At 46.3% G+C, this 24,679-nt stretch overlaps 2 protein-coding genes across 4 annotated transcripts; one reads left to right on the top strand and one right to left on the bottom strand.

The window, feature by feature from the left end:
• Positions 1-580: 580 nt before the first annotated feature.
• PGPEP1 (pyroglutamyl-peptidase I) lies at positions 581-17,144 on the bottom strand. Of its 3 annotated transcripts, XR_003926162.1 has the most exons (6): positions 16,539-16,638; positions 13,796-13,848; positions 8,064-8,180; positions 7,295-7,527; positions 6,349-6,933; positions 581-1,234 (listed from the first exon to the last, which is right to left on the bottom strand). XR_003926162.1 is itself a non-coding variant. In XM_030034137.2 (5 exons), exons 4-5 carry the CDS (start codon positions 7,498-7,500, stop codon positions 6,741-6,743), a joined length of 399 nt encoding a protein of 132 aa, XP_029889997.1. In that variant the 5' UTR covers positions 7,501-7,527; positions 8,064-8,180; positions 13,796-13,848; positions 17,057-17,144; the 3' UTR covers positions 581-6,740. The 3 variants fall into 3 exon arrangements, 2 of the variants coding, with proteins under 2 accessions (XP_029889997.1, XP_029889996.1); XM_030034137.2 differs by lacking the exon at positions 16,539-16,638 and adding an exon at positions 17,057-17,144 and having other exon boundaries at positions 581-6,933; XM_030034136.1 differs by having other exon boundaries at positions 581-6,933.
• On the top strand, positions 17,087-23,492 carry LSM4 (LSM4 homolog, U6 small nuclear RNA and mRNA degradation associated). The gene is made up of 5 exons (XM_030034148.2): positions 17,087-17,332; positions 17,526-17,567; positions 17,699-17,797; positions 20,330-20,513; positions 23,058-23,492. Exons 1-5 carry the CDS (start codon positions 17,330-17,332, stop codon positions 23,144-23,146), a joined length of 417 nt encoding a protein of 138 aa, XP_029890008.1. The 5' UTR covers positions 17,087-17,329; the 3' UTR covers positions 23,147-23,492.
• The last annotated feature ends 1,187 nt before the right edge of the window (positions 23,493-24,679 follow it).

Consider the following 24,679-nt stretch of genomic DNA (forward strand, 5'->3'; position numbering starts at 1 on the left):
AGGATTACAGGCTCTCAAGAACTAACCGTGCTGCTGCATGCTTTGAAGAGTCATTGTCAAATCAGGGGAAGGACACACTCCCCAGGCTGCTCTGTCTTAATACCGGTAATGTTGAACAAATTTTGCATAACTATTTCAGTGCAGCACTCTGTTTAGAAGGGTGTCTGTTGCTCCGTTAGGCTATGTGGTCTAAGCAAGGGCTGGAAAATTTACCTCTGAGTACAAAGAAAGGACAAAATAGATAAAAGAAACACACATACATAATAGAAGATGGCAAGATAAAACTTCCAAATATTCTTCTGAATAATATGACACAAACATCTAAGATATGCAGCTGAAGTCCAAGAGAAGGAGCCTAGATAGCATCTGTTCCCATTCTGAAAAACAGCCATGAAGGACAGGGCAGGGGATCCGCGCCGTCCCAGGGCTCATCTCCAACAGCAGCAGGTGCTTAGGGAACGGTGTAAAACCAAATACGCCGTTATCTGGTCAGTCTGTGATCACTGATACGTAATTACCACCCTACAAAAGGCATCTTTGAAAATTACTTCTTCTGACGGTTGTTAAAGAACACCAGGAGTCAGAGTTAAACTCTTTTATTTACTTTGAAACATCGGTTTAAATTTTCAGTTACAAAGTCCAGTCTAGCAATAGCAAGCTGAAAGTACGTTAACGGTTCTTTATTACACAGCCCTTTTGTGACACACTAGATTGTTTGGTTTTACAAGGCACTGCAAGAACACACTGAGAAAAACAGAAGCCCCAACAGATTTAGAATTGTAGCTCCAAGAGTCCTGATAAGCATGAGATTGGCAACACCTGAGATACCCAGACAGACAACTGTTTATTTCACCACAATTAACGAAGAGGACCCGAGAGGCTGAGTGATGCTGTAACATGCATAACGGAGTCCAAACAAAACACCTAACCTTAAAGAAGAGACAGAATAACCTTCACGAATTTGGCCAACGTAACCAAGAGTGACAACGAAGTAGCAAATACTCTGTTTTTTCCATTGTCAGGTCTGAGTGTGTGTCAGAAAACCTCGAGAACTCAATTCAGTGCAGTTTCTGAAGAGCATCCTTGGATAAAGGGGATACCGAACAAGTTCAGCAGTTTCTCCCAGTGCCGAAAGCCCAGTCTTTCCATCCACTTTATGTGTGAAAGGCTCATCTGTCCCCATCACCACCACTCTGCTTTCCAAAAGCGAGCCCAGCACAGGACAAGGCACTCCCTGTTTAATCAAAGTAAACATTTGCAATTTAAGAAGCTGGTGCAATAGAAAACCTGAACGTGTATTTAAGTAGCACGGCGTTTTATTTAAGGGCAGTGTATAGTTTCACTTCCTATATTTAATTCCTATCTATGGGGAGGCATTTTCTTCTCTACTTTGTCTTAAAATAGACTGAGCAGAAGCAGAGCTCGGGTTTCAATTAATACAGTGAAGAATTAACAATATCCTCAGCTTTGGAGGTTTGGCAGAATATCACTTTCATCACATAAGACACTAATCAGACATGAATACAAGTTTTTTAAGAAAAAGTGCACTTTATACTGCAAAACATTAGGGTTTTCGGTGCAAAAATAACAAATCCATCTACCTCAAGATGTGTACTTATGGTATCAACCAGGGGTATTTTATCCAAGCCAACAAATAAAGTTTGAAAGAAAGCCTTTGCAACTCTGAAATTTCTCTCATTAAAATATGATCGGATAGCATATTAAAGTAAGTAAAGGAGACAACAGGAAGGAAGTTACTTTGTGAAAGTATGTACAAATTAATTGCCAACAATTTTATTATCTGCACCGCGGGATGAAATCTGAAAATCATAATTAAAAAACCACACAAGTGTACTTTCTCTGTCTAAACATAACTGGTTTCCACTCGGCTTTCAAACACTACCACTCACTCTTAAAGTAGCTTAGTGTCTGAGCATCAGCTGCATGGTTAGAGAGTTAGAAACACCCTATAAGTTAAAAAAGATGCACGAGTCACAACAAGTTAAACCATGAAATAACACGGTCAGACCATAATCGCTGCTTTAGTCTAGCACCAGCTCTTGTCTTAGTGGGGAGTTACCAATTCATTTACATGGTTTTCCCATTTTTGGTTTTAAGAAGCTCCTCCTACTGCAATTCCTTTTATACATTTCATAAGAAAGCCCACATGCGAGGTCAACAAATCACGCACTCAGTCAAATGAAGATTATTTGAGTATTAGAAGCAACTTCAGTGGATTATAACTTTTTTAGACTTTTCATTAACAAAAATAACAACACTAGGAGCCTGTGCTGTCCATTTGCGAGTCTGCAGGCCTGGAAGCTCCTGGGCTTTTATTCCAGGCATGGCACTGCGTGACAGCGGCCCAGAATAATCCCCTTTGCCAGCTGACTGAGGCACTAAAAGGTTAAATATTGCCTACACAACCGGCAGAACAGTGAGAGACACACCGGAGTTTGAATGCTACATCTAAGCATGACTGTCTAGGTAAGTAAATACAAATAGTACAGTTTCCTACCTGACTTACCACAGTACGTGCAGTACAAACCCTACAGAGATAAAGGTAAGTTGACATATTAGATCAGAGCCCTGGTTCAATGAGTCTGTTTTTCTGCTGCGGGCAGCAGGCAGTACCCATCTCATCAGGCAATGCTTTACAACATGATGCTGCATGTAAACGCCTTCTCAATTTCTGCAAGGAGTCAGCCAGGAAGCATTTATCTCAAATTTACTCGAGACGCCTTGCCTTTGCATTTCCCTCCTCTTGAGGGTGAAAGCAGAACAACCGGTTAGTTGTCCTGAAGTCTTAAACCTCCGAACACCCTCGGTCAGGTCCCTCCTGGAAGGACTCTTGAAGCTCAGCAGTTCTTGGCTGCAGTCTCATGTCACAACCACACTCAATACCTCTAACCATCTTCATGACCTTTTCATCCCTTCCCACTACTACCACATTTAGGAGGAAGCAACCAGGTTGGGGAATACTCCAGATAAGCATGAACTGCTCCATATGATCTTACAGCTTTTTATATCCTTTCCAAAAGCTGCCCCCAAAAATACAAATCGCTTCTGTACAATGGGTGTTTACCTTCAACCATATCATAGAATATCTCAAGTTGGAAGGGACCCATAAGGATCATCAAGTCCCCCATGAGTCTTTAAGATAAAGAAACTTTCAAGCTTACAGTTTCTTTTTGCTGTGTTTCATAAAGCAGATTACCATATTTAATTCAAAGGAAGTATCTCCCGACATCAGCGTCACCAAATTATGAAGGAGTTTACGAGTACCTGGAGTTCCTCAAAATCCTCCGCAGCATTTAATAACTGAAACAATTAAATTGTCATCACCAAACTTCTCCAACACATTAGCCAGTTCCTACTCCAAGCTGTTGGCAAGCAGATAAAATGACATCAGACCCGATACAGTGGAACCTCCCTAATTCTCTCTTCCACACAAAATATTCTCACCCCCGTTTCTCCGTGAAGCATATCCCCAGAGACAATTTTGCAATCACAGGATTCTAAAACTTTACCAGCTTTTACATTTGACAAATCGCAGGCACAGTAATTAACACTAAACCTGAACTTCCTACGCTTACGTGCTAGCATGAAATTTTTTGTGGTTGGCAACAGGTCTCCCAGTCAGTGCAAATTAGCAAATTCTATTTATTGATGATCTGGAAGAGAAAGCAGATAGTAAGCATTACACAAAAACATCAGCTTTTTGAAGCTCTGCATCAGTTTGATGTCATATTTCCAAAGAAAATATGCACCTATAGGAAAGGCATTATGAATTAATGAATTTAACAAAAAACTTTCAAAAAACCAAAAGTATTTAATTTAGGTCAGATTAAATAAAATTAGTTTAATGCCATTTTTAAAAGTTTCACTATACAAAATTTCTCTACCACCAAGACACCCTTTACAAATACAATCTCTGAGGACTAATTCTCAAAAACGCAAAAAGATTATATAATAAATTATGTTTTCTAAGAAACTGATCACACGGAAGCTTCACAAAAACAGATTACGAGGAAACGCACAGCTCGAAGCGATGCCCAAAGCAAAGTATTTCCAAAAATGAGATTTTTAACACTGACACGTAGAAGGCCACAACCACTGCAGTCCTTAGACAAACAGCAGTCACGGAAACTGGCTCAAGATTTTCCCCTTGAACAGCAGAGCGGACCCAAGAAAGAATATCTACAGGTGTCGAACAGGACATAACTCCACAGGCTGAATAAACTAGCACGGAAAGCCGTTCTCCCCACGCAGCCGCCGCTGTCTACCTTCCCTGCCGATGAATTTGGAGCCACTCCTCCTCAGCCACATCCAGGGGGGATCTCCAAGGCTGCCCGCTCATACGCAAACATTCAACGGACACGGACAGAGAGGGCACATCTCGCTTAGAGACTTTTAGCACGAAGAGAGCCTGATCAGCGACCTACTCCAACCCTCTCTGCTCAAGGCGAGGGACAGCCGGCAGACAAACCTTGCCCACGGCACCCACGGGCACCGCTGGTCCAACCAGACCTTCCTACGGCCGCTTCGATTCCACGGTCATTTTTTTTATCGCCTCACTAAACCGTTGATCTTCCATTTTATTCACAACTACGTTACACGTAAATTAAATAGCATTACTGAAAATTACTTAAATCAATTGCTGAACTTAGCAGAATACATGAATTACTCCTCTTTTAAAAGTTTAGCAGCTAAGATACACTGATGACAAAAACTTCTTACCAGATAAAGGAATAAACCTACAAGATAAGTAGCTCAACTATTTGCAAAAACGTGTCAAACCACGAATATTTAAACAAAATATTAAATATAATAAATTACTAATCAGAAAGTCTGCCTGCCTGCTGACAATCTGACAAGTGCTACTTCATATTTGAATGCCAAAGAGAATATTTACTTTGAAGGCAATCTCTTTTGATCAGGAAAGCCTGTATTGTAAATACAGCAGTAATTTCCTCGGTAAACCAGAAGTCTATCCAAACATCTTCATACACAGGTCCCCTTAGCAAAGTTATTACAACTGCAGAAGTCTTCGTCCTCTCTCGAGGGTTACAAGGAGAAGCGGTATTTCCTTTGTCACTGGACTTCTACTGGAAAACAGCAAGTTAATGGCAGCTCTCACTGAGAGATACTATAGCAGAATCATTCATAATTAGAAAAATTAAAATAATGGTATTTTAGAAGAGTTCAGAATGTTGGGGTTTTTTTTATATATATATATATATATATATATATATATTTGTAAAAGTATTAGAATCAAATCACAGACCTCTTCATTTAAATGGCCTCTCAATGAGACCTACTGGTCATCAATTACCAATTTTGTGTCTGTTCCCACTGCAATATCATCTGTCTTTCGCTGGAGTCTTGTAATTTGGCAGCAAACCCTACACGCACAACTAGCGTCAACCACTTTTCAAGTCCTGCTTAGAACCTGCATGTACACTTCCCCAAATTAATTACTGGGAAAGTTCACACAAGAAGCAGCACTTTGTACCCTCCCATTGGGAGGGGGACACTAATAAACAGCCCCAAATACTCACTCTAAGCGAAATTCCTAGTTTTCAAATAATTGCCTCTGGTTTACAGACAGCGGGAATAGGTTTAAGATTTTTAGATTTGATTTGGCAGAATGTCTTCGAATCCGCACATTTGCATATTTATGCCTATAATAAATCAAGGTGGCAACTTAGAATTTAAGTTAAACATTACTCTTCTAACCTTTAACAAGAATGAAAATTTTTAACTAAGGAAGTTATAAATTACTCAACCTTCACCTTAAAAATAACAGCTAGCACCAAGAGTCTAGGATAAAGATCTCCTGCGGAGAAAGTGGCCTTTAGCAAAGCTATTTAACCGCTAATGATTTGTTTTATACACATATGAAACAATGTGTTTTGTACAGGAGGTATATGGTTGACTTGAGTGAGGAAGGTGGCATCGAGAGCATAATAAAAAAGACATTTGGAAATATTTGGCGCAAGTTAGGCTCATACTGTGTACAAAAAAAAAAAAAAAAAAAAAAAAAAAGCTATCTCCTGCTCCACAACAAAAGGAACCCAAAACACATCCCTTCTATCTGCAGCTACCAGTTAACCAGTACATTACAGAGGATCCTACGAGTATTTCGACAATGTGGGGTGAGAAATCAGTGCCTCAAATATTTTTCCATTTCAGCAAAGCAATTTTTAAGACTCCTCATCTCCACCAAGCGCTGTTTTACAACAGACAAACCCACACCATTCCAACTCTTTTCAGTTGTACTTTTACATTATAACCTATAATTTGGGCCAAAGAGGGGAAAAAAACCAAAACAAAATGAAAGCAAACCTTTCAACTTAAGAACTAGTCATTAGAAGACTGGGTTATCAATTCCCTGCACCTGAACGCCAAGTCCAGATGAGAAACCTTCCATCTGCGCTGTATTAGACTGGTCAGTAGCTGTCACTTGGCTGACAGATAAGCTCTGGATAAAGCACAGCACACACACTTCAGTCACTTCAGAAATGAGTAGTTGCAGGTGTTTTAAAGAAGAGATTTTGAATCCTTTGTTGCCTAGGCTGAAATGCACACATCTGACAAAAAAAGTCAATTTCTAGAAGTGGAATTTTCCTTTTTGAAGTCTCCAATTCTGGGTCTCTATGTTTCAGACCGTTTTCCCCAGTACTTCAGTAGCAGGGAAAATTTTGGAAGTGCAATACTAGAATAGCTTCTGCCCACTTTCAGTGTTCGTGCTGACAATTGATTTTGTCTTCAGAATGCTCCAAAACATCGAGCATTTCTTCTATTATAGCCTGTAGTGCCCGACCCAGCTGTTCTGCGGTATATGGTTTTCCCAGAGGAGGCACATGAACAAAAGCTGACCTCCCGCGGCTCTGGTATAAGGAAGTGTAGTAAGTGAAGTCACAGAGGTATCTGAAATACAAGAATAGAGCTTATTTAGCAACAAGTGACAAATACAGCATGCAAGCTGCAGGGCAGGATGAACTGTGTATTCTTATCATTCAGCATTGCAGCAACATCCTGCAATAAAGTGTGGAATACAAGCCAGGTATTGTGAGTCTGTGTAATTGCTTTAATCAAATCTAGGACAAAGAAACATGAAGATCTCTCTTTTTGCCCTGATGATTAGGTGACCACTGAAAAAGAGACAGTACTGCCAGCCCCATGAGAAGTGAAAAGTGTATGAATCATACAAGCCTCATGAGTTGAGCACGAAGGGAACATTCATTGCAGTGTGAGTCTATTTTCCCCATCGATCACTGGCATCCCATACCTGCCGGCATCCTTAGATATAGTGACCGTGACGTCCAGCCCCAGCGCCGAGACTCTCTTGCAAACCGTGTCCATGTCAATAATGGAATCGATGCATTCTGGGCCACCTTCTACGCAACACTGAGAGCCTGGGCAGAAACGGCAGTTGTCTAAGCCTTTGTAACCTACGTTATGGCCGCACTTCTCCAGAGTTACAGTCGTAGCCATACCCGAAACACCTACATGAACCACCAACTACAAGACAAAAGAAACAAGTTAGATCAACCAAAATACAAGCGGTGGAAAATCAACAGCCCGCTATTCCCAGTTAAAGACTGATGGAGTTGTTACAGGAGTTCTTGCATGAATATCACAGTAACAAGTCATTTTGTCAACGAACTCGTGGGTCCAGTACAGAACAATTCTTCTTGTTTCACCCACTCCTGACCTAAATTGTAATTTAATCAGGGTAAAAATGAACGTTGGCACGTTCACAGCCGAGCCCACCCCTGGAACAGCCCAGGTGGCACAGACTAACTGCAAGCTGTCTAGACAGCCCTTTGCAGCGGCCTCTTCACACCGACTGCTCCCGTTAATTGGAGCGCTCTTTTCTGAGCTATAAAATTCTACAAATTCACATGTTCTCACGACAAAAGAGGAAAAGATCTAGCGAGGGACTACCAGTCTGAACAGACATTAAAAATGGGACTTCACATTATGCTTGTTGCTGTAAGCGTGACAGATTTCAACCATTTGCTGTGTCTTTTCTCCTCCTCCCTTTACTCACTCACTTGTGGACTGTGCTTTTTCCACAATGCAGGAATAAGTCTTTGCACTGTCTGGTATTCAACTGGGACTTCATAGACGTGCAGATCCACGTCATCTCGCAGTCCTAGCTTCTCCAACTCCTAAGAACATAAGGAAATAACAAAACCAAGATGGTCAGACACAAGCTCAGCAGAGGGAATAGTTCTGGAAGGTTTAATGGCAGCGCGAGTCTGCTGTGAGGGACTAACATCAGCTTACACTACCGGCTGTATAACCTTGTAAACAGCACTGTAAAAAAAACCAACAAAAAAACATAACGGGGAACAACAAAGGCATCTCTCCACCTGCGTTAACAGTCTTCACCCACAGGACCGTTTGTTTTGCTCTGATGTGTGTATAACAAAGAAATCAACATTTAACTGACAATAGTTATCAGCAACACCCACACTCAAAAGAAAGGTTGGCTACATTATTTATAGAGGTACATAGTCATATTCACTTCTTGAAAGAACTAGATATTATGTAGAGAAAGTAGAATTGGGAGGATTATATTCATCGTCTAATTTGTCCTCTCTCAGGACTGCTGGCCTGGAGACCAAATTCATATTTGTTTCCAGATAAAGAGCTCCCAGGATTAGGTGACAGTACTACCAGGCTGTGATTCTGTGTCTATGAGTCTCCACAAATATTAGCAAACACTCCTCATATGAGAAACTAAAGCAAACGTTGGCACATCCTCCTCAATATATTTGTCTTTCTTTTATTTTGGAAGAATCTGGAATAAAACACAGCCTATTTCCAAAAGGTAAAACTGGTTTCCATCGCTACCTTTACCTATACCTAATACACTGTATGTAAATTCTGCAACATGAGCTGTTACCACTGTAGTGATTCAACTAACGCAGTAAAGTATTTCTCCCTCTGTAACATTAACTAAAGCCATGCCTTGAAAACATCCCAAATATCCAGGCAATAAACCCAGCCAATTTCCTTTAAACCTTTTAAAACACAAAGTGTCAGTTAAATACCTTGCAAAAACTTCTTTAAAACCAGAGGGAAGAGGAAAGATCTTTTTTTTTTCCCCTCAGTATACCTGACTGGAAAGCACACTGTTTCATCCCAACATTGTTGAGTTCCCTCTACATACAGCCCACGTTCCCACGTTCCTGGACACTTCTCCCTTGCTCTTCTTTGGCCTCCGTTTCAAAACACTCCAGTCTCACCAGTAAGGCTTCAGTTCGAGGCTTGCTCATTTGGTACTTCAGGCTTTACCAGTCTAGCCCAGAACAGGACTTCATCAGAAGTGAAACCTTTCAGAGCCATCAAACCCAAACTTTCAAGAACCCAAGGAAAGCAAACACCCACATGGTCTGAAGCCTCTGAAAAAGAATGTTCTTAAACAAAATCATCAGCTGAGCTCAAACCTCGGAGCCTTGTGCAAGTCTACACCAGGAGGCACTTTTCCAGCGGCTGAAGCGACTTCAGCTATCGTGTTTAATGAGTTCCAACACCATCTAACTCAGATCGAGTTTCCCTCTGATGAAGACAACATTTTTTGGCACTCTGAAAAATTTTACAGCTGCTTTTCAAGACTGGTAAGTGACTGCACATGCCACAGAGCTGACAGCCTTAGTCAGAGTCCTCCCATAGCTCTGTCTCCTCTGGAAAGAAGCTGCAAGTGCATCTTTCTCTCTGAAGATAGAAGGAGCTGCGCGCTCTTCCATCTCTGTCACCAGGCCTGTGTTTCAGTTAGAAGAACCAACTCCAGCTTTTCACAAGTTAATACACAGCAGAAGCTTGTCATCTGGTGCTGCTCTTCTCCTCTGAGAGATATGTCAGCTGAAAAATGCAAGCTTACTCACGCCAAAAGCTCAAAATGATTACTTGCACTAACATCAAAGGGGCTGCATGCACAGCAAGAAAATAACCTGCAACTCTCACATCCACAAACTGCTGTAGTTGTTCTCATGGATCCGAGGTAGAAACATCAATGTAAGAAGCCATCGAACTATCAAAGGGCATTTCCAAATATTCTTGGATGATTAAGTTATCTCTATTTCAGGTTCGGATTCGGTGATCAGAGCCAAGAGCTGCTCGTTCATGCAATTCTTAGGCTTTATTTTCCTGCACACAGAGATTATACTTGCAAACTTTAGGCTAAGGAGTGCAGATTAGCTATTTCAATGAAGCTTACTCCATTTCAAATCTTGTATTTCCCTAAGTTTAAAATTATTCCAAATTAAAGACAGTTGAAAAGAGAGGAGAAGTCGAGGTTTTTGGACTCCCCCATTACAATCCTACCTCCTCTATATAAACGTGAGCAGTATCTTAGTATCCTTTTTTTTCTGTAGTTATCAGCACGAGTCGTTTCTTTGCTGAGAAGAAAAAATCCTTTCACGCTTGTACAGACCACAGACAGTGTAACAAGATTTAGGATAACTAAAACATGCAGCAAAGGCAAGAGTAAGACTTTCACGGACCAGCAGATATGAGCAACAACAATGATAAATCACTTGCTCTGGCTCTGAGGGCAAGTCTGATATTAAAGGCTTGCTGTATTGATTAGTGTCTGGCACACACAGACATTCATTACCAGAGATGGATGCTAAGTGATATTTCATCACATCTTCTTTACACAAATCTGCCTTCAAAACATTAGCTGGTTTATGTGGTGCGTTAATAAAGTAAGTAGTTTACAAATGAGAGTATTCAAATACAAGTCAGTCTCTTTAGGAACATCTCCAGAGCGTTAATTGGTAGGAATTCATCATCACTTCTCTAAAGAGCGTGAAACAGCTCCTAAAGATGAATTTGATCAGGGAAAGTTTTACCGGCTGTGCAGAATGAGTATCTACAGCGAGCAAGAAACCTCAGGCCGTATGAGCCGCACCATCTCAGTGACAGCTACCTTCTCCAAACGCAAGCACATTAAACCTTAGCCTCACAAATTCACAACTTTCTTTTAACCCAACACAGCGTTCGCGCGCTTCCATTCAATAATAAAGATGTACGCTGGCCCCCAGACAACTTATTACCCACAGCCTTGTATACCTGACAAATATAGAAAAACGAACACGTTTGACCGATTCCCTGACCCCTCAACAATGGCTGTCTTTGTGAGCCTTTAATATCCTTATCAGGTCTGTCTAGACACCCTGACAGCAATTGTCCTTAGTAATGTCAAAACGCACTCTGACCTCTCTCCTCCTCCTCCGGCTCAGCCAGAAGCACTTCGGGGGGATGAAGGCAGGAGCCCATTAGCTTCACAGTCCACGGGGCACACCTGTGTCTACACCCAAGTCACACCGGGGAGGCCAGAAAAGGCACTGAACTGAAAGCCCGTTTCAGTAACTTCTTCTTGAAAGGAAGGTCCCTCCCCAGCAAAAACTGCAGCTGAAAAAGGTCCTCAAAGGAAATATTAAAATGATGAAAACACAGAACAGCAAATCCACATTAACACAGAATATTTTTACCGTAAGCCTTAAAAAAGAAAGAAGGAAGAAGTTATTCTTCACTCTGAATTTATAGGAAATCTCTCCCCCACGCATGAAAATCTCCAAACATTTCATCTTCACATTATTGGATTGTGACGGCCACTATTTAAGGCACCCACGTGTAAAAATCGTTTAGCTTTCAAAAACAAACAGCTATACTGTAAACTCAGGGCAGTCAGAGGGAAAAGACACACTGTATCCGTGTTCTATATAAGAAGCCAAATAAAACCAAAAAGAGGACTGGAAAGAAAAGCAGAGAATTTTATCCTCGGGATGCAGGATAATAAAAGATGTAATAAACCAGAACTAGCTTAGCCCTAAAGCTAGGAAGGATTTACAAAGATTGTTTAATTGATTTTTCTTCTATTAAAATGCAGATCACACCGTCTGGGATTCAGAAACTCAGACACGCCTTTGTGTCCACTCAGCTCCATGAAGTCCCCTGTCTGAAACTTGCACAATGCCCAACTCGCATGTGCTCAAAGACATGCTGTTCCTTTTTGTCTGGGCCTCTCGGGGCTGAAACAGGGTAAGGAAAGGCAAATCCTCCCCGCTGCCTGAAAGTTTATGTTTTTAGTTAGAAGCTAGCGCGAGCTATTAAACAGGACTCGGAGGAAGACGGGCTCCAACGCAGCAGATCGCACACCACCAACTCTAGTTTTATACTCTCAAAATACCCCCAAGCCCATAAAATGAATTTAAAATGCACGCGATTACTTCATCTATCAGCCACACAGCTGAGCAGCCATCAGTGCCTCGAGCTGCCGGGCTGAAGGAATGACACGCCATTTCTCTTCATAGGAATTATACATTAGGTTTGGTTTTGTAAGCAACATCAGAACACCCACCACTCTTCCTCTTCCAGAAGCACAATACCCTTTTGTCTATCTCCTCTAGAATAAAAGTAGCTTGTTTACAATAACTGACATTACATGAGTAAGAACAAACCAAATCAATTAGCCCCACTACTAAATTTCAGCAATGTGCAATTTTTTTGTTCACATACACGGCTTGCGTTTTTCCCCAAACTTAAACCGAGCAAACCCTAACTCAAATATATTCACTTCCAAAAGGCTCTTGGAGGCAAAGGTTTCATCTTCTCATACCAGCCAACACATTAGACATCTGGACATTAGTTGACTGTAATTGATTAGAGTTTGTGATTTAATTTAAAAGCATTCTAAGGAAGATATTAATCTCAGAGCTCTGAAGGCAAGAGAGATGTGTTGGAGAGAAAAATAGATTTAATTCCCTGGGCAACTGTACTAAAAGGTACCCTTGAATTCCCAGTAGCTTTGTCATAAACCACATCCAGAAGTGACAAATAAGGAAGAAGCGGGATAATGTGGCAGCACTGTCCCTAGCTAACATTTCTACAGCAAGCAATCTTAACTCCTCAGTTTAGCTAGGCATCTAGCAAGAGTTTGATTTCTTCTCATCTGTGAACGTATCGGTGTTACACAGACGAACACGCTTATGCAGATGTGCAGCTACAAGTGGCATAAACTTGATTTGTTCAAGCGTGTATGATCTGCTTGAGCAACGATCCTCCACCAGCACTCCTGTCTCCAGCAAGGTCCAACTCTGTCAGTCAAGCATCCCTTGCTGCTGTTTCTCAGCAGAGAGAAGGCTGGCTCCGGAGCAACAAACACCGCCTGATCCCCTCACGCCTCCTGCTTCACCCACCGCCGAAAGCAGGCGGCCACAGAAGGAACCGAGGCGGGAAAGGAGGCAGCGGCGGCTGCTTTTCTTTGGAGTCAGAGTCCTGACATCCAGACCCACGTTGGACGACTCCACAGTATGCTTGAGTCCACAATACTACCAGGTGGAAGTCTCATTACGGATGAGACTTGGCTTAAAGGTTAACCAATTTGCCCAGATTCAAGCTAGAACTGAGAGAAGAACATAAAAATTCTTCTACGTTTGTTTGTTTGTTTATTTTTAATTCTCTACGGCAGAGGAAGATTCCAGGCTCCCTGCCCCATTTAACATCTTTCACATCTAGGGAGTTAGCCTATGAATTCCTTACTTGCCTCAGCTACATTAACTCAGTCTCATTAAATTCTACTAGCTAAGGGATTGTTTTCTGAGAAGTGAATAAAACATTATCCAGCTGACCATCTGGATATCTGGAGCGAGCCGGTCTCAGTTAATAAACTGGGAAGACAAGTTATAAAAGAGCTGCAAACTAAAATTGGTACAGATATGTTACCAGCACAGCTCTCTGTTTTAACTCGCTAAGAACAAAGTTATAGTGTTACCTGAACTGCAATCCAACTGGCGTTAACGGCGTGCTCTCCAAACGGACCAAACCCTGGAAGAGAAGTAAAAATCCACAGTGATGAAGTCATCCTCACAGGTTTGACTAAACTTAAAGCTGCAAAGCAGTCTGCGCTTTCCTGGTTTATGTATCCTGAAAGAAAACCCACTTCTTCTAATGCCCAATCCCTATTTACTTCACATCCAAGTACTAAATAAGAGACCTTCACAGAAATGTTTGAACTATACACCTTGTACTGTGAAGGAAAACAACAGCTTGCCTCAAAAGAAACTCTTTTTTCCCAACAGACACTGAGGAAGCATATTTTTTCCTTTCTGACCAGGTTAGAAAAACTTGTTATTAACAGATAAGTTGAACGATATCAAGGAACGAGAATTATTATTGGATTTTCTATTCCTGATTGTTTTAGCCCACAGCAGATGCTTCCACAAATGCGGACAAGCCTGTCTCAAATATTTCTTCTCTGCTCAGGTCTTCACCGAGATCTCTGTTAGGATTAGTTACGCCTTACGAGGAAATAAAATACTGCTGACAACCCACCTACACCAAGCAGCAAAGGTTATGATAGCGTTATCAAAATACTTACTCACCACGTCTATATTTCCTAATGAGTAACTTAGAGTTAACTAGTAATCCATAACATCTTTTCCTGAGCAAGCACACAAAGGTTAAGCAATTTATCTGGGTGCAACGTCAATATGCTTTAATTTAAAATGTCAGAGTTACCCTATGAGCCTAATGCAATTAGGAGCCATAAATTTTGTCTAACTCGTGAAAGGATTTGAGAGGGACTACAAATATTATATGACACGTTAATGGAAACATTCTATTTGCTATCAACAGTGAGTCTGAGGTTATAGTGCACATGACGACGTAAGGAATTCGCACAGCATGGGCTCATCCATGCTGATGGATCTCTTACAAGCTAACCAATGTCAGTATCTCCCCAAAATAAATCTCCCAAAGGTCTCCACAAAATCAAACTGTAGGTGTGTTTTCCTGTGAGCAAACCCCCAACGTTACTAAGACAAGCTACGACTGCAGCACGGGCAAACAAGTCGAATAATTGAATGCCTTTTCAGCCGCTTCTGCAATTCAGCCATGTCCTACAGGACTCTCTGGAAACAATCGTGACCTGCTAGGTTTCATTCCTAAAGAAATCATGGTAGTCTTACAAGAGAAATAAAATACATCTATTCCTTTTTAACAACTCAACCACTGGAAGGCTGAAGTTCTACAGGTGCCCACGCATGTAACATAACCCTCTCACTCTGGAGCCAAACGCAAACTGGCACAAATACAACTGTGGGCTATTGCTCCTCTGACTCATCTCCTATATAGATCCCTCGTCTTATCTTTTTCGCAGAAGATAAGCAACTTTTGTCGGCAGCATCAAACTCCACCGAGCATGCCCAGGAGTTCCTCCGCATCCACAATAGGGCCCTCCAAGGCTCATTAGCAGTAAACCAGCTGCAGAGATCTTTATGGGATTATCTCCTTAAACAGTTCTAAAAAAGAAATTGCGCACAAATAATACTTATCCTCAGCGAGCACATGCTCGTAACTGAACGGGAACACAACGCCATTGCTAGTTTTAAAAAGGAATTTAGCATGACACTGACGACCGATTATCGAATATGGGTAGACCTGACAAGATAACCACTGCATTTTAGAAACAGACTTCCCTGAAAACGGGGGAAAAAAAGAGAAAGAAGAAGTACTGCAAGCAGCAGAGTATTTACTGACGCAAGTTTTCTGTTTAGTCACCGCTGCTCAGCACTAGATACAGGTTTGGGAAAGCCAGAATGTGCCACCTGCTTCTTCGCTCTCCGCAACTGTTCTCTGCAAAGACACTTGCCTCCAATTAAAACCGCTCCAGCGCATCGACGACAACGAACCCCTCGCCCCCACGCTTGCTATTCAAACGGCCTCAACTTCAGCTGCTGGGGGGGGGGGGGAGACCTGAATAGTTTCACCGAGTTCCCCATTTGTCACAGAACTGCCTTCCCCACAAATCAAGCCGTCCGGCCTTTGTACCCCGGGGAAAGGAGCCTGACAAGCTCTCGCCTGCGATGCCGGGGCCTTTCATTCCCTCGCTTATTCTTCCCTGAGGCGCTTCTGCCGTGCTGCTTGGGTGATTTTGATAACAGCTTCGACACCTTGACGGCTCAGGATGGGGCGGTCAGCGAGCAAATACCCCCCCCTCCGCCGCGCACGCCCCAATTGTTTTTCCCGCTCCTTGGAAGATTCAGTCCCCTTCTTTCCCCAACCAGCAAACTCTTGGGGAGGATCAGGGATGGAAGAGGGGGATCCCAAAGCCACCCCCCCACCAAGCGTTGGGAAAACCGCCGCAAAGCCCCTCACCGAACAACATACCCCCACCCCAGCTCCTGACACCCCCTCACCCACAGCGGCCCCCCCAACCCCTGCCCTCCATCCCCACTTAGCACCCCACACAGGGGACACCCCCCCCCCCCAAAACCAGCCCCCCAGGGTACACCCCCCCCCCCCTTCTTAGTCACCCCCTGAGGAGACAGCACCCCCCCCTCCAGCTCCTGGCCCCCCCCCCCCTCACTCACCTCAGAGAAGGGGTCCTCCATCAACCCCCCCCCCCATTTACCCCCTCACCGCCCCCCCCCCTCCTCCTCCTCCTCAGGACAGCCTCCCCCTCAGGCTCTCCCCCCCCCAGGACAGCTCCCCCAACCGCCCCCATTGCCCCGTACCCGTCACCACCACCGCCCGCCGCGGTTTCTCCATCGCGGATCCGTCCCGCCGCCGCCGCCGCCGCCGCCGCCGCCGCCGCCGCCCCGCACTGAGCGCTCGGCCCCGCCCCGCCACCGAGCGCGCTCCGCCCAGCCGCCTAGAGCGGCCCCCCCCACCCCCTCGACACCACCGAGAGCGCTCCGCCCAGCCTCCTAGAGCGGACACCCCCGCCCCGCCTCCTCCTACGCGCGGCCACAGAGCGCGCTCCGCCCAGCCGCCTAGAGCGGCCCATGGCTCGCCGCTTCCGCCGCCGGGGCGGAAGTTGTTCGGCGGGAGGGGGCGGGTGGGGGGGGGACCCGGGAGGGGCTGGGCCCGGAGCTGCTTCACCGTTAAACGGTGCCCTCCGGGCAGGAAATCTGTAAGGGGCTCCGGCCCTGCCGCCTCAGCGCGGGCCCCGGTGGAAGTTGGTTAAACCGTTATAAGACGCTCAGCCTGATCCACGCGCGGGGCTCTCCTCCCCCCCGGGAAGAGCACGAACCGGGACCTGGATCCGCGGGTACCGGGAGGGGACGCCGGGAAGCCGCGGGGCACTGTGGGTACTCCACCGCTTTCCCGCCCCGCTCTTCAATTTGCGGCGCTGTCGTAAAGACGCGGACCGGGCTCTCGCGACGTTGCTTGACGGCCGAGACCGTGTCCCGCTCTCTGATTGGCTCCGCCGGGGCCGCGCCGCGCTCTGATTGGTCCCGCGCGGGGCCGGGGGCGGTTTGAGCGGCACAACCCGGCGCGGCGGCGGCTCCGGGACTCAGGCACGATGGTGAGTGGTCGGTGGGGCCGGCCCGGGGGGCGGCGGGGCCCGGGGGGCTGGAGCCGTGGGAAGGGCCCGGCTCGCTTTTCTCCGCTGCCGCCGGGGGCGGTGTGCCCGGTGTCGCGGTCGGTGTCCCGGTTCTCAGCCGGTGTCCCGGTTCCCGGCGGTGCCTGAGGCCTCTCTCCTCATTTTCCTCTCACAGCTGCCCCTGTCCCTGCTGAAGACGGCGCAGAACCACCCCATGGTGAGTACCGGCAGCGCGGCACAGCCCCGGTTGGTCTCAGGCTCGCCGGTGCCGTGCGGGTGACACCGGGGGGGGGGGCAGGTCCCTGTACCGGGGCTGGCCCGGCGACCCGTGACTCCTGTCTCTTGCAGCTGGTGGAGCTGAAGAACGGGGAGACGTACAACGGGCACCTGGTGAGCTGCGACAACTGGATGAACATCAACCTGCGGGAGGTCATCTGCACGTCCCGGGTAAGGCCGGACCCCCCCGTCCCGGGCAGCCGGGCAGGGGTCACCCACCCTCCGTGCCCCCGGGGAGCGTCCCTGAGGGTGCCCGACCCCCGGCCCTGCAGTCGGGCTGGCTCTGCTGTAGCTCAGAGGCCATCGCTCCTCTGGAAGCGTGACTTCTGCCTGAACTGCAAGTTTAATATAGTTATTTATAATAGCTGCAATGAAGGAACGCAGTCGCCCGCACGCTCGAGCGGGGCGGCTTTCTGCACAGCACAGAAATGCCGTGCGAGCGTTTCCCCCGGCAAGAGGGTTCTCAGTGTGGGGCTGGGGGCCGCAGGATGGGGTGCGACAGCCCGTGCCGTGATGCTGAGCTGGGTTTCCCAAGAACGGAGCCTTCATCTGTCGCATGCTGTCCGAGAAGCGAGGTCTGCTTCAAACGCCACACTAACTTTTATTAATTTGCTTGTCTCTCACCCTCTTAACTCTCCACATCAAAACGGAGGAGCCTGTTGTTTACCTGTGCTGAGGCTCTGCGCTGTCTGGTACTTTCGCCCTTGGCCAAAGTTGCTCCAGAAGATTGTGATCTGTGTTTTGGGCTTTGACCTCAGTCAGAAGTGTCTGGTCTTGTCCCTACTGGCTGCGTGCTGTGGGAGGCGGCAGCCGGATGGATGTCGGCTGTCGTTGCTCTTTCCCTGCCCCGCAACATCAGAGCTAAATGGGAGAGACTGGCAGAGATCCTTGTTCTTCTGAAAAATCTCTCTGCAAACTCCCAGTACCTGTTGTCTCCACAACAGGAAAGCTTTGAGCGATATTGCTGGGGCACAGGGGCACATTTTCACGTCGATATGACAGAGTAAACATCTTGCACGAGGTTTAAGAGGGACCTTCGGGGCGGAGCAGTGGGGCTTAGAAATTTGTGGGCGCACCTTGGGTTGTGGTGGGACAAACGGGAAGGAACCACTGTTGAATTTAGCAGGAGGGGGACTAAAAGGAGGTGACAGCAAAGCCTTATCCGTGCCCACGACACGGGGGATATTGTCGTTCTCCTTGGGAAGTTGCTTCCTACGGCTCTGTGTTCTGCTGTGGAAGAGCAGTAGCTCAGGTTTTATTCCCTCTGAGTGACCTAGAGGGATCCTGTTCACACAACAAAGCAGCCGGGCTCATCAGCTGCGCCTCTGCCCGCCTTAAAACACCAAAACGCCTCCAAAGCCCGGGTGAAAGCGGAGCTGGAGCCTCTGCCCGGGTTGTACTGGTGGCACTGGTGGGGACTGGCCACTAGATGGCACGGAGCGGCGGCGGACGGGCTGGCCCGGCCCGGGGCGGGGGGCGGTTGTTTACTCCGGGGAGGCCGGAACGAGGAAGCGAGGGATCCTGGCTCCATCCCTTCCTGCATCCCGAGCCAAGGAGCAGCCAGGCAGATCCAAGGCAGGGTGGGGTTTGCTGGGTGTCTTTTGGAAGAGGACTGTTGCTCTCTGTCTTGTCTTGTGCGCAAAGGACTTGCCCGTACAGGCAGACTTGCCCCAAATAACTCCTGGGGTGGTGGTGGGGGGAAACCTGACTATTTTATCCCAGGAGAGGAGGAACGAGGCGTTCTTGTTTAACCCACTCTTCTGGGACATGACAGATGCCTCATCCGCATGCTGCCACTTGAGAATCGCTGGGCTCGAGCGATCCCATCTGCAGCCAAACCCTGACGGAGCTGCTGCCGAGCCGGGGCTGCGGTGGCGGAGCGGGGCGAGGTGGGTCCCCGTCCCTCCTCCCAGTTACATCATGGGCAGCAGAGTTGTTGTTCAGCTTCGATGCTCGATTCCTATTCCCACAGCCGCCCTCAGTATGCAGGAGCTGAAGCCCTGATAGCTTACGTCTAAGGAGAGCCCTGAAACTGCATTAAACAACTAACAAACAACGTACAGAGAGGGCTGCTCCGTAACTAGGCACCTGAAGACTTTCTTTTTTTGTATATATATGATCTGTAAGCTCCTTATTTTCCACAGCTGCAGTTACGGTGCTCTGGTGGCACACACCCTGCAGCCAGCTGGCTCCGGACCTGCCTCACTGCTCCATCCACACCCCAGAGGAGTGAAGGAGTGAGGTGACTCCCAGCCGAGGCTGCTGGAGAAGAAACCCGGCTGCGCATACGCCTTTACTGCAGCTGCGTTTTTCTTGCCAGAGTTGGTTGTTTGTAGCTGTTGTAACTTACCACCCTTGCCTCTCTATTCCTGCTTTCGATTCCCTTCTTACACAAGAAGGGAAGGTGCTTGTTTTCTCAGCCTCTTCTTCCTTCGTTTTCTGCGAGTGTTAGAGGCAGTTGTGGAACAGATTGAAACTACAGTTGCTCGTGGCTGAGTGCCCTCCCCGCCCCCAGGTTGTAGGGCTACGTGTTTTGGAGGGAAAAAAACACCCTTTTTTTTGCAGCTAGTTACAGATAACGCTTTCAGAAAAGATTGGCGGAGCTGTCGCACTCTCCAGAAGTGATGGAAATATTCAAATGCCCCAAAAGTGAAACAAAAGCACCAGGTTTTGTTTGTAGCCTAACGTGTTGCTCCCCAATAGGATGGAGACAAGTTCTGGAGAATGCCAGAGTGCTACATTCGTGGCAGCACGATTAAATACCTGCGTATCCCCGATGAAATAATTGACATGGTGAAAGAAGAGGTGGTGTCCAAGGGCAGAGGCCGTGGTGGGATGCAACAGCAGAAGCAACAGAAGGGCCGTGGTGTTGGAGGTGCTGGACGAGGTAACGATCCTGTTTGTATTTCAGCTCAGAGAGGGGTGAGCGGGATCCCTGCCTTTAAATTTCACCTCTTGTGCAAGGAACGGCTCTTCTCAGCTTTAAACCTGGGACTGCGTGTCTGGGAGAAGCTAGAGCCGCTCCTGCGCGAGATCTAGCCGAGCGAGTGTGTTGCCTCGCTTGTAAGGCAGCCTGTGCCAAAGAATAGAAGGGATTTGTGCCAGGGATGTGCCTCCCTCGTTACTGGGGTTGGGCAGGAGCTTAAGAGAGTCTGAACTTGACTGTTTCTACCCCTCCTGGCTGGTTTGGGAGCGTGGCCCTACAAAACTGGTGTCTGTTAGCTTAACAACTCTGGGAGGGAAACAAATGGCTATTCTGTTTGAAAATAGACTGGGCTCTGACCATGGCAGCGATAGAAAAACATCATCTTTTCTCCCATTATAATGGGCCTTTTGATCTCCTGACTTGTTCATTTGTTTATTTTTTTTTTTAAATATCTGAGGGTTTGTGTTCCTCCTGCTCGACATGAATAATTCGTTTCTGATAAAAGGGGAGGTTGCCACTTAGGAAGAAATAGGTCACCAAAACAACTCTTCCTTCCCTGTCCCACTTCATGGGGTTAGGTGATCTCGGAGCACTTCAGCCTGGGGATGTATTTGCTCTTTTCTCCCCAAACTGCCCTGCTGGAAGCCCAAGAGCCATTGCTCTCCTTTCCTGCTCACCCCTCCTGCCACGTCTTTGTGATTTTTGCTTTGTGGTCACCTCGCTCGGCCTCAGGGTTGCTCTCGATACAGGCTTAGCCTGCAGCAGGAACTTAAAATCCTGAGTGCGCTCACTTGCTACAACAAAATTGGGTTTGGCCCAGGAAATCTTAGCTTTTAAAAGAAGCCCTGGGGACTGAGACACCGACGGGCAAAGTCTCTGTACAGAGCACCCTGGGCAGAGTCTCTCCGCAGAGCACCCTTAACGAGCTGCCTGCATTTTGACTATGCAAGGAATCCTGGTAGGACAGCTGGGATCTACCTGGGGCCATCATGCCACGCTTGGACGCGCGACATGCGGCGTCTCCGACTCCCAGGGACTTCTGGAGGAAAAACCCCTGCGATTGCTGCTGCCCATGCTACCTCCTGGAAGCTCCAAGCATGCAACAGTGACCTTTACAAATCTGAAGGCGCCTTTATTTTTCCTCCTTCCCTTTTCAGTGTCCAAAGCGCTTGGCATAACAGCTTTTTTGGATATGGTTATTTGGACAAAACATTTTAGCTGAAATATTTTCTCTGCTGTGGAAATATCTACCTTGTGGAGAGCAGAGCTGAGCTCTGTTTGAGGTGGAGTTCCCTGCTGTTTTGATGTGCAGCTTAAATTCGCTGATGGAATATTTTAAAGGGAAGCTTCGGCATTTGCTAATTAGCTAAAAGGTTTGGCTCTCATTACTGAGACATGAAGGGAGGAGGGAAAAAAAAAAAGGCAGGACAATTTTGTTGAGAGGCCAGCAGGCAGAAGTAAAGCTATAATTGTGCACACAGTTGAAAGGATTATTGTTTCTGACACTGGTAATCCTTCGTCTTTTACTTCTCGGCTTGCCAAATTCAGAAGTATGGCAGTCTTTGCTCAGCTTCACTGGGAGCAGCCGGAGCCCTGTGAGCATCCCAAGGACTGCAGGCTTAGGAGCAATTTTTTTTTTTTTTTTTTTGCCTCTGGTCTAGGCATGCCTCCTCAATGAAGCAACCAGAGCAGAGGGCTCTAGAGAAGCAATTCTGCCTGGTGCCCGGACTGGGTCTCCTTTGGGTTCTGTCTTTCGTGCGGAGGTGGCTGACAGGGTAGATCCACAGTCCCTTTATTGCTTGCACGCCAAGATAAAAATTACTGCCTAGAATAGCTTTCTGTTTGGGGTGAATCTGAGGGGAGTGCGGGGGTGGGCTCAGCAGCTTCCACGACAAAAGGCAGTCGCAGCTCTCGGGTATGAGGACGCTCATAAGTCTGCAGCGGGTCTCACCGCAGCTTCCCAGTTCCTGCCACCTCACTGGCAGTGTGCTGTACCCAGTGCCCTCTCTGGAGCGGTGGATCGCTCTGACCAGCAGCGAGGCAATGACAGAGGGACGTATTTTTTCTGTTTTGTAGCTGAGCAGTCTTCAAACCGAGTCACCCTCTTCGCTGCTTTTGGTTTGCCCTTACAGCTTTGAGGGGACACAGTGTAACCTCCTCATCCCACTGGATTTAAAACCGTGGTATCGCTTCCTTGGTTCTATTTTTCAGAAGAAGTTCACTTCAATTTACAGTGATAGCACAGCTAGCTAGAGGGCACGTTAACACCCCGGGGAGGTATCGCAGAACTTGCTGGCAAGGGGGGATAAGTTTATGCACCTCATAAATACAGAGTCTGGAACTGACAAAGGTGAAATCGAAAAGTCCCGTTTCTGCTTCTAAGACTAGAAAACAGGCATGCATTTGGGTAAAACATAAATAGCTGTAGAGCTCTGAGCAGCTGGGAGATGTTGCTGGCTTACAGTGATGCTGTTACATCCGTGCTCTTTTCTTTCTGCCCCATAGGTGTGTTTGGTGGCCGTGGCCGAGGAATACCAGGCAGTGGAAGAGGCCAGCAGGAAAAAAAGCCAGGCAGACAATCAGCAAAGCAATGAGAGGCTGTCTGCACCCTGGCCGGGGACAGTGCTGCGATGCCGTTTGGTTTTTATCACCTCAGGATTGCCATGTGTTCAAAAGCGTTACCTTTCTACTCTTCCGTCAGTTGATCAGTGCCCGAATCGTGTAGTTTGGAAGCCCCTCGCAATTTAATCTCGTGAAGTGGAGTTATTCACTCCTTGTAGTCAGCAAGTCATTGGAAATATTTAAAAAATCATTCCTGGTTAAGGACCTAAGTTCTGCCTTCTCCTGAGAGTGAAAACACTCTTTACTTTTTCAGGGTCCCCAGGTTTAATTTAAAAGATTATCCTGTACAGTGGTATAAGAATGAAGGCAAACACTTTATGGATTGTTTGGATTTTTTTTATACTTGAAACTTGGGAAACTTACTGCATTTGTAACAGATGCAAGTGTTTTGGTTTAAAAACACTGAACTTGAGGATATTGTATCTTTACCTGAGTAGTCTTAAAGGTTTGGGGTTTTTTAAAAACAACAAACTTTTAAGCTATTGCTTATTTTCTATTTCTGGCCAGTCTGTTCTGTCTCTCTCCTATGGCTTAAAGGAGAACTTGGGATGAACATTGCATTGGCCTTCAAGGGTTGTTTCCAAGAGAGCTTTGTGATAAATGAGGATTTCCCAATTAATGTATTACTAATTTGACTTCAGGTTAGAAGCTTCCTTTAAAGGAAAGGGGTTTCTGTGTTTTCTTGCGGAAGGCTGGTGTGCCCCTTACTCTTCATGTGTAGGGGTTTTTTCTGAAAAGCAACCCAGCTGTTGATTTTTTTTTTTTTTTTCCCCACACTTTGAAAACTCTCTCCCTCATGCCTGCAACACAAAGTCCTGAACTCTGACAATATTTCTCAAGCTTATTTCTTCTGGTACCTAGTGATTGACTTCACTGTACGTACTTGCCATTTCCTTTTCTAGTCACCAATTATCTTTCCTTGGGGACAAAGACCGGCATGTGAGCGTGTCCCTCCTGTAGATTAAGAAAGCTCCTGTGAATTCCCAAGTCGGGTTGCTCCAGTCTTCCATCCCATGGGGTGCAGGGTCCCATGAGCAAAATGCACCTGCAAAATATCCAGGCTGATCTGAATTGAACGTCTGCATGGGAGCACGGGGGGAAGGAAGAGGCTCTGGCCATGCCTCAACCCCCTGAATGGATGAAATAGCTTAATTTTAGGGGAAAAGCTGATATTGTGACTTGCTCCGAACAGGTTTTTTTTTTTTTGGTTTGGTTTGGGTTTTTTTTTTTTTTTTTTTTTATAACCGATTCCCATGTTGAAGCCTACTCTCTGCCATCACCACGGTATTGAAAATGAGTAAAGAACATGCTTTTATATATACTTATTTTTTTAACGTTTATAGAACTTGTGCGCAGTGGTGAGTAGGAATAAATCGCCAACCTCTACAAAACGACTCCCTCTCTCTGTCTGCAACGGCGCTGAGCCCTGCCTGACCCCGCGCGCGCTCCCGCAGCTGGCCGGCTTCGCCTAAACCCTTGCTCGAGCCCAGGTATAAGTAATAAAT

Source organism: Aquila chrysaetos, chromosome 12 (genome assembly GCF_900496995.4).
Source record: "Aquila chrysaetos chrysaetos chromosome 12, bAquChr1.4, whole genome shotgun sequence".
NCBI lineage: Eukaryota > Metazoa > Chordata > Aves > Accipitriformes > Accipitridae > Aquila > Aquila chrysaetos.

What these genes read in the sequence shown, in the direction of transcription:
- LSM4 (XM_030034148.2), top strand. An exon ending in CGGCGCAGAACCACCCCATG is followed by an intron (nt 17,568 to 17,698) that starts GTGAGTACCGGC and finishes TGTCTCTTGCAG; the next exon opens with CTGGTGGAGCTGAAGAACGG. An exon ending in TGTTGGAGGTGCTGGACGAG is followed by an intron (nt 20,514 to 23,057) that starts GTAACGATCCTG and finishes TCTGCCCCATAG; the next exon opens with GTGTGTTTGGTGGCCGTGGC.
- PGPEP1 (XM_030034136.1), bottom strand. Translation starts at nt 16,572, where the DNA reads ATGGAGAAACCGCGGCGGGCGGTGGTGGTGACGG. An exon ending in CCAGTTGGATTGCAGTTCAG is followed by an intron (nt 8,181 to 13,795) that starts GTAACACTATAA and finishes TTATGTTCTTAG; the next exon opens with GAGTTGGAGAAGCTAGGACT. An exon ending in GGAAAAAGCACAGTCCACAA is followed by an intron (nt 7,528 to 8,063) that starts GTGAGTGAGTAA and finishes TTTGTCTTGTAG; the next exon opens with TTGGTGGTTCATGTAGGTGT.